Source organism: Salmo salar, chromosome 02, assembly GCF_965601325.2.
Source record: "Salmo salar chromosome 02, fSalSal1, whole genome shotgun sequence".
Taxonomy (NCBI): domain Eukaryota; kingdom Metazoa; phylum Chordata; class Actinopteri; order Salmoniformes; family Salmonidae; genus Salmo; species Salmo salar.
This window is the reverse complement of record NC_138292.1, coordinates 86,519,763-86,532,089: the sequence shown is the minus strand read 5'-3', so window position 1 is coordinate 86,532,089 and position 12,327 is coordinate 86,519,763. Positions and strand designations below refer to the sequence as shown.

The 12,327-nt window shown below is 39.8% G+C and overlaps 1 protein-coding gene across 1 annotated transcript; it reads left to right on the top strand.

Moving 5' to 3' along the window:
- The first annotated feature begins 72 nt into the window (after nt 1–72).
- On the top strand, nt 73–10,664 carry LOC123732131 (uncharacterized). Its single transcript, XM_045711474.2, has 2 exons — nt 73–687; nt 9,374–10,664. The coding sequence occupies exons 1-2, from the start codon at nt 297–299 to the stop codon at nt 10,051–10,053; spliced, it is 1,071 nt and encodes a 356-aa protein (XP_045567430.2). The 5' UTR covers nt 73–296; the 3' UTR covers nt 10,054–10,664.
- The last annotated feature ends 1,663 nt before the right edge of the window (nt 10,665–12,327 follow it).

The following is a 12,327-nucleotide window of genomic DNA, read 5'->3' as shown; positions in this document are numbered from 1 at the left end:
GCAGATGGCGATGTGCCTGTTTCAGGCAATGCTGCCGGTGTGACGTATAATCTAATGGACGGGACGCTTCTTCAACAACAAGAGCGAGTTATTCACCTCGGTAGCTTCTAGCCAACATAGCCGAAAACATTTCAGCTGTTTAAATGCTTTCGTTGTATATTAGCCACTGTATTTTAAACACACTTGTCGTATCTACTAGCTAGTTACGTCATTGAATTTCATATTTACGTTGTTGTTAGTCAGCTAGCTAGGTAACTAGGCTGGGTAAATTAGCAGTAGTGCTAGTCTAGTCACCAATGCTAACTAGCTATCTAGCTAACATCCCGACCATGAGCTCACTAAACGACGCCACCACTTCCAAAGAGGGGATCTGCTGGTTGGAGAAAGAAGCTCTGGGGCTGAACATTGTCGTGAAAGAGGAGAAGGAAGAAGAGGATGTCACAGTAAAAAAAGAAGCCGAGATTGAGGCTGTTACAGTGAAAGAAGAAGAGAAAGAAGTTAGTGTGAAAGAAGAGGAAGACGCGTTCAGAGTGAAAGAGGAGGAGGATGTTACAGTAAAAGAAGAGGAGGAGGTGACTGTCACAGTGAAAGAAGAAGACATTTTTGGAATGAAGGAAGTGGGGGAGATTACTGTCACATTGGAAGAAGAAGAAGAAGAAGAGGAGACAGGAGATCTGATTAACAACCGTGAGTAATATCTTAAAAACAGGGGTACAAACTCTGCAGTTGTTGAGCCGATGTGTGGTTTTAAAGGGGCATTCTACTGAAGTTCTACACTTTAATAGTTCTGTGCTGTAGGAATTGTGAAAGCTACAAAGAGTGGGGGGCGGCCAACAAAACGTTTATGGATCAAATGCTTCCCATTATATTTTTTACAACATTTGTAAACAACTGAATATCTCTTTCTGTGGTGCTTTGCTTGACATCACATTAAAACTAAAATCAACTCATGTCTGACTTCAAATGACGAAGAGGACAGAATAAAGACAAGGAAGGATAGTTTTGATCAGAATGAAATGTATACAATAATAATTTCCACAGGTTATTTAAAAGCTGATGGAGTTAGTTTTGTGCCAACAGAAATAAGGGGTTAAATGTGTGTGCCATAGGGCGGCACACAATTGGCCCAGCGTCGTCCGGGTTAAGGGAGGGTTTGCTTGGGGTAGGCTGTCATTGTAAAATAAGAATGTGTTCTTAACTGGCTTGCATAGTTAAACATTTCTTTTTGCAAATTGCTAAATGATCCATGGCATAACCATCTTAAAACAATTCCATATGTTAGCTCAGTCAATTCTTAATCTAATAGCTAAATGATCAACAGCATAACCATCTTAAAACAAGTCCATATGTTAGCTCAGTCTAAAAGCACCAACATTCCTAATGTTGGAAATTACGGAGAAATGACCATTTCTGTCTAACAGTTACACTGTTTCTTTTCTTAACCTTTTGTAACACAAGTTGATGTTTTAAATTCCCCAAAATAAGCATATATTAAAACATTTGTACACGTTTTTTTGTCAAATTTTGTGTTTACAAATATGTTTTTCATGTTTTGAATAGTTATTTTGATATATTTCATCTATTCCATGTTATTCATTCAAAAGTTTCTGTGATAGGCTGAGAAATTGGCAATCGAGCTAATCTGACGACCTAAAATAGCCACTGATAAGGAACGCTATGTACTCTGGAACTCAACTCCGTTATGTCATGTCCTAAGTGTAAAACGAACAGTAACTCCATGATTCATGCCTTCTGGGAGTGCTATAAAGTCCCAAAATTATGGGCGAGAGTTAGAAAGTTGTCTGTCAGAAGTTTTACAATATGTGCAACTTTTAATCCGTTTATCTTCATATTTCAAGATATGGCAAATGGGGGTGCGGTGAGATACCCAATGGGCTGAGTCGTACTTTTCTCCTCAATCATTTTGAAAAATGTTTGTTTAAAAACTGGAAATCAAATTACCCTCCATCGTTAAGACAGTGGATGAATTCATTTAAAAAAAACTGAGATCCATCCGAAAAGGCCCGTGAGAAACAGAGCCAAACAGACCCGTGCTGGTTCGGATCCGAGAGACCCGTTCAGATCTGAGTAGAGAAAGAGAGAGAGAAATAAACCTCCCACTGGGTGATGCCAGGGCAATGAATATAGACCTATAGGCTTAGGAGTCCACTGTGTGGTATTAATAGGAGTCCACTGTGTGGTATTAATAGGAGTCCACTGTGTGGTATTAATAGGAGTCCACTGTGTGGTATTAATAGGAGTCCACTGTGTGGTATTAATAGGAGTCCACTGTGTGGTATTAATAGGAGTCCACTGTGTGGTATTAATAGGAGTCCACTGTCTGGTATTAATAGGAGTCCACTGTGTGGTATTAATAGGATTAGGAGTCCACTCTATGATATTAACAGATATAGGTGTACAGATAGGCTACTACTTTTAGGTTACTAGTGTTATAGATATAGGTGTCCAGAAGGAGTTAAATAAATAAATACCATTTTATTACATTTGCTGCAATTTTGTTTAATACTGTTGAGACATTTTCTGCCGTGTTTGACTGGTACATAAGGGGTTAAGATGGGGTTTGAATGTTAGATAAAGGGTTAAGATGGGGCTAGAATGGTACATTAGGGGTTAAGATGGGGCTAGAATAGTACATAAGGGGTTAAGATGGGGCTAGAATGGTATGCAACAAGTGTTTTGTTTAATTCTGTTTTCTTTGGCATAATTAAGTTACTGTTGTGTTTTCTGCAACATAATGTAATTACCAGTAGGCCTATAGGGCTACTCACACAAACCATGAAACAGAAAAAGTGTGAGATGCTAAACTTAATTTAATGACAGATGCTAAACTTAATTTAATGCCACAATATAACAACCTGTTCATATTTTCCCCATAAACAATGACTTGACTCAGGCCTACGTTTGATATTACCCTAATAAAGTTAAGAAACTTTTGTTTAGGTTTGGTGTGGATATTATTGGGCTTAGCTATGGTTTGGTGTGGATATTATTGAGTTTAGCTATGGTTTGGTGTGGATATTATTGGGTTTAGCTATGGTTTGGTGTGGATATAATTGGGCTTAGCTATGGTTTGGTGTGGATATTATTGGGTTTAGCTATGGTTTGGTGTGGATATAATTGGGTTTAGCTATGGTTTGGTGTGGATATTATTGGGCTTAGCTATGGTTTGGTGTGGATATTATTGGGCTTAGCTATGGTTTGTTGTGGATATTATAGGGTTTAGCTATGGTTTGGTGTGGATATTATTGGGTTTAGCGATGGTTTGGTGTGGATATTATTGGGCTTAGCGATGGTTTGGTGTGGATATTATTGGGCTTAGCGATGGTTTGGTGTGGATATTATTGGGCTTAGCTATGGTTTGGTGTGGATATAATTGGGTTTAGCTATGGTTTGGTGTGGATATTATTGGGCTTAGCTATGGTTTGGTGTGGATATTATTGAGTTTAGCTATGGTTTGGTGTGGATATAATTGGGTTTAGCTATGGTTTGGTGTGGATATTATTGGGTTTAGCTATGGTTTGGTGTGGATATTATTGGGTTTAGCTATGGTTTGGTGTGGATATAATTGGGTTTAGCTATGGTTTGGTGTGGATATTATTGGGCTTAGCTATGATTTGGTGTGGATATTATTGGGCTTAGCTATGGTTTGGTGTGGATATTATTGGGTTTAGCTATGGTTTGGTGTGGATATTATTGGGTTTAGCTATGGTTTGGTGTGGATATTATTGGGTTTAGCTATGGTTTGGTGTGGATATTATTGGGCTTAGCTATGGTTTGCTGTGGATATTATTGGGTTTAGCTATGGTTTGGTGTGGATATTATTGGGTTTAGCTTTGCATTCCAACTGACTCTGACAGTTGAACTTCAGATGAGGAAAAATATTTTAGGCCAACCAGAGTTACTCCTTTAATCTAACAATATAATGCCTATCTTTATAACAGTAACCTAGTTACCAATCAGCCACGGCTCCATTCTCTCTCTCCTCAGCAGCCTGAACCAGTTTCATCTGGACATAAAGCTTTACTCTTATTGTGTTGCAATTGGCTGACACAGATACGAATCTCACACTTTTCTCTGGACTGGTCCAATCAGGTCCAGTTGGTAAATACATTTTAATTGTACATACCCCAAGACTCGTAGAAATTATATCAGACCCGACTCAGATCGTGCAGACCTCGAGCACCAACTCCTCTGCTAAGTACAAATGAACAGCCATGCTAGCCCAATGACGACATGTGCAGCGACTAGCTAGCATGTCCAGCATTCACAAATCAACAGATACAAAGTTAATGGCTGAAATTAATACATATCACGGTGGGAGACCATTATAAAACACTGTCAGTGACCATATTAACATATAAACTCAGCAAAAAAAGAAACGTCCCTTTTTCAGGACCCTGTCTTTCAAAGATAATTCGTAAAAATCCAAATAACTTCACAGATCTTCATTGTAAAGGGTTTAAACACTGTTTCCCATGCTAGTTCAATGAACCATAAACAATTAATGAACATGCACCTGTGGAACGGTCGTTAAAACCTCTTGAGGATACCGTAGGATAGGGGGCGCCACAGCGCATTTTGAAAAAAAATCGTTCCCATTTTCAACGGCCTACTAATCAAACTCAGAAGATAGGGCATGCATATACTTATTATATATGGATAGAAAACACTCTAAAGTTTCTAAAACTGTTTGAATGCTGTCTGTGAGTATAACAGAACTCAAATGGCAGTCAAAACCCCGAGACCGATTGAAACAGGAAGTGGAATTCTGAATTGTGGACTTGACTTCTCATCTTTCCTTATTAATCACACCGTTAACCATGGTTCAGTGAGCACTTCCTATTGCTTCCACTAGATGTCGCCAGTCCTTTCACAGTGGTTTGAGCCTTATAGAGTCAAAACTCAGTGAATGACACGAGTTTGAAATTGGTCACAGGGGATGGGCCATCACCATTATGACGCCGGCGGCCATGTCTGCCCCCACCTTTGGATACGGTTTTAAAGGCCATGACATCATCCCCCTCGAATCTTATTGGCTCTCTTGGTGTTAGAGGCCCTGAAGATTTATTTTATACAACGTTTGACATGTTTGAACGAACCTACATGCGCGAGCATTGCATTTATTATGAACTTCAGAGCTGCGCTTGGAGAGAGCCATAGGACGCGCTACCAACATCAGGCTAATGGAACGTGAAGTATGGACTTTTTGACCGAAAATACATCTGTTGTGGACCTGGGATGCTTTCTGATGAAGACAACTAAAGGTAGGCGATTATTGACAATATTATAGAAGATAAGACGTGACATGAGATTCTTTCCAAGATGGCGCCGAGCTCTGTATATTAGCTAATTTTCTGAGTATCGCATCTCCTTTTATCGCAAAGTGTGATTACCCAGTAAAGTTAATTTAAAATCTGGTATGACGGGTGTTCTCAAGAGATATTCATCTATAAATGTTAGATTGACAATATACATTTAAAAAATCGTTATAGTATAGTAATTTAGGGAAATGCAGCATTGTTTACCGGGACGCTTTTGAGGGGAAATAATGAAGTCAACGTCAGACAGAGATGTAAAATGCTGTTTTTATATATAAATATGACCTTTATTGAACAAAAGAATGCATGCATTGTATAACATGATGTCCTAGGGGTGCCATCTGATGAAGTTTGTAAAAGGTTAGTGCTGCATTTAGCTGTTTTTTGATTATATGTGATGCAAGTGGTTGGTCGGAAAATGGCTATGAAGCTGCTTTTTACGATGGACTCATCTAATATAATCTAATGATTTGCTTTTCCTGTAAAACCTTTTTGAAATCGGACGACGTGGGTCGATTCAGGAGAGGTGTATCTATAAAAAAAAAATATATATATATATTTTTTTTTTTTTAAATTATGATATTTTTTTAATGCTAATTGGCGATATGATTTTTCGCTGGATTTTGATCCCGCTAACGGGATCAGACGCTGAAGAGACACTTACAGCTTACAGAAGGTAGGCAATTAAGGTCACAGTTATGAAAACTTAGGACACTGAAGAGGCCTTACTACTGACTCTGAAAAACACCAAAACAAAGATGCCCAGGGTCCCTGCTCATTTGCGTGAACGTGCCTTAGGCATGGTGCAAGGAGGCATGAGGAATGCAGATGTGGCGAGGGCAATAAATTGTAATGTCCGTACTGTGAGACGCCTAAGACAGCGCTACAGGGAGACAGGACGGACAGCTGATCGTCCTCGTAGTGGCAGGCCACATGTAACAACATCTGCACAGGATCGGTACATCCGAACATCCCACCTGCGGGACAGGTACAGGATGGCAACAACTGCCCGAGTTACACCAGGAACACACAATCCCTCCATCAGTGCTTAAATTGCCGGCAATAGGCTGAGAGAGGCTGGACTGAGGGCTTGTAGGCCTGTTGTAAGGCAGGTCCTAACCAGACATCACCGGCAACAACGTCGCCTATGGGCACAAACCCACCGTCGCTGGACCAGGCAGGACTGGCAGAAAGTGCTCTTCGCTGACGAGTCCCGCGACTTGTCTCACCAGGGGTGATAGTCGGATTTGTGTTTATCGTCGAACGAATGAGCGTTACACCGAGGCCTGTACTCTGGAGCGGGATCGATTTTTGGGGGTGGAGGGTCCGTCATGGTCTGGGGCGGTGTGTCACAGCATCATCGGACTGAACTTGTTGTCATTGCAGGCAATCTCAATGCTGTGCATTACAGGGAAGACATCCTCCTCCCTCATGTGGTACCCTTCCTGCAGGCTCATCCTGACATGACCCTCCAGCATGACAATGCCACCAGCCATACTGCTCGTGATTTCCTGCAAGACAGGAATGTCAGTGTTCTGCCATGGCCAGCGAAGAGCCCGGATCTCAATCCCATTGAGCACATCTGGGACCTGTTGGATCGGAGTGAGGGCTAGGGTCATTCCCCCCAGAAATGTCCGGGAACTTGCAGGTGCCTTGGTGGAAGATTGGGGTAACGTCTCACTGCAAGAACTGGCAAATCTGGTGCAGTCCATGAGGAGATGCACTGCAGTACTTAATGCAGCTGGTGGCCAGACCAGATACTGACTGTTACTTTTGATTTTGACCCCCACTTTGTTCAGGGACACATTATTCAATTTCTGTTAGTCACATGTCTGTGGAACTTGTTCAGTTTATGTCTCAGTTGTTGAATCTTGTTATGTTCATACAAATATTTACACGTTAAGTTTGCTGAAAATAAACACAGTTGACAGTGAGAGGGCGTTTCTTTTTTTTGCTGATTTTAGGATTATGATTATCATGGGACAATTTTGCACCTCTTCCACATGGGTACAGTAGACAGGGAAGAGGTAAGGGGGGCAGGATGTTTATGAGGGGGAATGCCGAAGGAGAAGGAAGTGTGCGACATTAAACAGGGCACTGACAACAACAAAAGGAATGTACACTGACATCAGGCATGGAACTATTCCGATTCTGGAACTACTGACATCAGGCATGGAACTATTCACATTCTGGAACTACTGACATCAGGCATGGAACTATTCACATTCTGGAACTACTGACATCAGGCATGGAACTATTCACATTCTGGAACTACTGACATCAGGCATGGAACTATTCACATTCTGGAACATTCAATACATTTATATTCAACAAACCAAAATATCTACTAATACGTTCTTTCTGATACCAAAATGGCTGTAATAATCCTGTTTACATGGACACATCTGAATTCAGTCTACCTGATAGCATTGATAAATGCAGAAAATCACCTTTTCAAAATGAAACTTCTACCACAGCGACCATGTTATTTTTGTGAAGCATAATGTTTTTATGTGAAAATGATTAATATGGATACATTCTGAACTCACTTCACTCGTGCTAATTGGTGTGTACGCAGAATAAGGTCCTAATAATTATCAAGTTTGCCTTAGACTGGGGTGGCAGGTAGACTGGTGGTTAGAGCGTTGGGTCAGTAACCGAAAGGTTGCAAGATCAAATCCCCGAGCTGACAAGGTAAATATCTGTCGTTCTGCCCTTGAACAAGGCAGTTAACCCACTGTTCCTAGGCCGTCATTGAAAATAAGAATTTGTTCTTAACAGACTTGCCTAGTTAAATAAAAGGTTAAATAAGTTTTTTAAAAATAGACCGCTGCGCCACTCAGGATACCAGGTGTTTTAATCGGCTTATGCTTACTTTGATTTCGACCTTATTGCCGATTTTAAGATAAGCAGAGTAAGGTGTTTACTTGTTATTATTTGTGTGCATGTAAACATACTCATTGATGGTAAAACAAACTCAAAAAGGGCATGCAAATGATGAGGGTAAAATGGTGAAATAAACTGTAAATCTAAAGGTGTAAATCGTGCTATGAAGAACTGTCTTTATCCATCTTCCAATAGACTCCTATCACCTGTTCTAATCACTGTTCAACTGAAACCCAAGCGTAACCCCTTATGTACCATTCTAGCCCCATCTTAACCCCTTATGTACCATTCTAGACCCATCTTAACCCCTTATGTACCATTCTAGACCCATCTTAACCCCTTACGTACCATTCTAACCCCATCTTAACTTAACCCCTTATGTACCATTCTAGTAGCAAACCAACAATTGGCCACTAGGCGTCATTATAGCAAGTAAAGGGAGATTACATAAAACATTTCTATTCAATAATAAATCCCCCAAATAAGTTCTATTCATATTTTATTTTACATACAAAATGGCTCAGTTGCAGAGGTCGGAGAGACAGATACCAAGGATTATACAAGATGCTTTTTTCCAGTGGAGATTAGTTGATGAATTACCTGGCTGGGCTGTGGGACAGTGGACATTAGTTTATGAATTTCCTGGGAGGGCTATGACACAGTGGAGATTAGTTTATGAATTTCCTGGGAGGGCTGTAGGATTGATTCAAATGGAACTGTTAACAGCCAACATTACCCGGGTAGTATTGTGAATAACTAATGGCTATTAACCAATTGATATCCAGGATCCAAATGTAAAGTTTAATAATGAGGGATCTAGTAATCAAATCAGATTTAATTTGTCACATGCTCCGAATACAACAGGAATACAAAGCAGTTTTAAGAAAAATAAGAGTTAAGTAACAAATAGATAAATAAAAATAACTAATAATTAAAGAGCAGCAGTAGACGGTGGCAGAAACATTATGTACAAACTAAGTTACAAATAACGTGAAAAACACGCACAATTGGTTAAGAGCCTGTAAAACGGCAGCCATCTCCTCCCGCGCCACTATATATTACAACAGGGTAATGGATTAAACCTCATAGGAAGAGCAGGAGATTTCATTCAGGTCTCTCTGTTTAACTAAATACTCTGTCTTTGGCAGGAGAGAGACCAGACTCTCACTCTGACAGAGGGAAGAAGAGTCCTTCAGGAGAACCAGACCCAGAGACGCCAAAACCAGTGAGACGACACCACTGCTCCCAGTGTAATTTGAGTTATAAGTTTTTATGGAAACTGAAACAGCATGAGAGGACACACATAGGGGAGAAGCCACACCACTGCTCCCAGTGTGGAAAGAGTTTTACCCTGTTAGGGAACCTGAAAAAGCATAAAGGAATACACACAGGAGAAAAGCCTTTCCAATGTTCCCAGTGTGGAAAGAGATTTTCACGATCACAGGAACGAAAATCACATGAGATGAAACACACAGGTGATAAACCACACCACTGCTCCCATTGTGGAAAGAGTTTTACCCAGTTAGGGAGCCTGAACAAACACAAGAGAATACACACCGGAGAAAAGCCTTACCACTGCTCCCAGTGTGGAAAGAGTTTTATACAGTTAGGGAACCTGAACAACCATAATATAATACACACAGAAGAAAAGCCTTTCCAATGTTTCTACTGTGGAAAGAGATTTTCAAGATCACAGGACCTAAAATCACATGAGATGATACACACAGGGGAGAAACCACACCACTGCTCCCATTGTGCAAAGAGTTTTACCCAGTTAGGAAGCCTGAACAAACATAAGAAGAGAATACACTCTGGAGAGAAATCTTAACACACTTTGCTGGACAGAGGACCTCAACTCACATGACAGAATAGAGAGGCTGTGTTCTGACTTATGTTTTTGAGGTTGTTTTTAAATAAATGTTGATATGAAAAATATGATTTGGATATTTTAAAATTACAATTATTAAATATATTAGTAGAATGTGCATTTCTTGATTTTAACCTAGAAATGTTATGAATTTAGATGTGTTTCATTGAGTTAAATTGTGTAGTAGTCTTCACGCTAAAGGTGTATGAACATTTGATGACGTTGTTCTGATAACGTTGACAATTTTTGGACATGAAGAACACTCACTTCCTCATCAATGTTCCCATCAGTATTATTCCACCATGTCAGAGAAAACACAGGTGCTGATTTGATTAATGGAACATATTGTTGTCTGAATATAAATATAATGTGGAACGGCACTAGTGGACATTCATTATATACATCTGTGTATTGTTACATGTAGGACCATTATAGACCTAGGTGCTTTTTTGTTGATATACATGTTTGTTTGACTGAATTAATCAGAAATTGCCTAATGTGCATATGTGTAGTAAATGTTAAGTTTGTTTTCAACTCAACTAACTCATTAAAAATATTCACTAATCAATCAACATGTTTCTCTTTATACATCTCACTGCTTCTTGACACACTGCTCACTTAATCCGGAAGCCAGCCACACCAATGTGTCTTAGGAAACACAGTACACAGCAACTAAAATCACATGAGAGGACACAGCCGGGGAGAAACCTTACCATTGCTCCCTGTGTGGAAAGGATTTTTCATATTTAGGGAGCCTGAACAAACATAAGAAGAGAATACACTCTGCAGTGAAGCCTTACTCATGTTCCCATTGCCTAATGAAGAATAGGCCTGTTTTGTTTTTTTCCTCTGGAGACATGATTATGTCTAAAATCAGATCATTTTAAAATGTATTTTGTTTTGATTCTACACTTTGATAGATTGGATACATGTTAGAACCCTTAGATGTTCATGATATGATTTAGATATTTTAAAATGTAAATTAGTAATTGGATGAATATAGTGTGTATTTCTTGATTCTAACCTTGAATCCTCAAGAAATGTAGTTGTTTTGGTTTCATTTAGTTAATTTGTGTTCTAGTCTCCAAGCTAAAGATGTATGAAAATGTGTTGATTTTCTGATAACATTGATAAGTTGTTGTCATGAAGAACATTCCCGACCTCTTCAATGTTCCCATCAGTATTATTCCCCCATGTTAGAGAAAACACAGGTCCTTATCAAATCAAGTCAAATAAATGTTTATTTGTCACATGTGCCGAATACAACAGGTGTAGGTAGACCTTACAGTGAAATGCTTACTTACAAGCCCTTAACCAACAATGCAGTTTTAAGAAAAATACAAAAAGAACAAAGTAACAAATAATTAAAGAGCAGTAGTAAAATAACAATAGCGAGGCTTTATACAGGGGATACTGGTACAGAGTCAATGTGGAGACTATATACAGGGGGCACTGGTACAGAGTCAATGTGGAGACTATATACAGGGGGTACCGGGAGAGAGCCTTTGTGCAGGGGCACCGGTTAGTCGAGGTAATTGAGGTAATATGTACATGTACAGTGAGGGGGGAAAGTATTTGATCCCCTGCTGATTTTGTATGTTTGCCCACTGACAAAGAAATGATCAGTCTATAATTGTAATGGTTGGTTTGTTTATTTGAACAGTGAGAGACAGAATAACAACAAAAAATCCAGAAAAACGCATGTAAACATTTTTATAAATTGATTTGCATTTTAATGAGGGAAATAAGTATTTGACCCCCTCTCAATCAGAAAGATTTCTGGCTCCCAGGTGTCTTTTATACAGGTGACGAGCTGAGATTAGGAGCACACTCTTAAAGGGAGTGCTCCTAATCAGTTTGTTACCTGTATAAAAGACACCTGTCCACAGAAGCAATCAATCAATCAGATTCCAAACTCTCCACCATGGCCAAGACCAAAGAGCTCTCCAAGGATGTCAGCGACAAGATTGTAGACCTACACAAGGCTGGAATGGCCTACAAGACCATCGCCAAGCAGCTTGGTGAGAAGGTGACAACAGTTGGTGCGATTATTCGCAAATGGAAGAAACACAAAAGAACTGTCAATCAATCTCAGCCTGGAGCTCCATGCAAGATCTCACCTTGTGGAGTTGCAATGATCATGAGAACGGTGAAGAATCAGCCCAGAACTACACGGGAGGATCTTGTCAATGATCTCAAGGCAGCTGGGACCATAGTCACCAAGAAAACAATTGG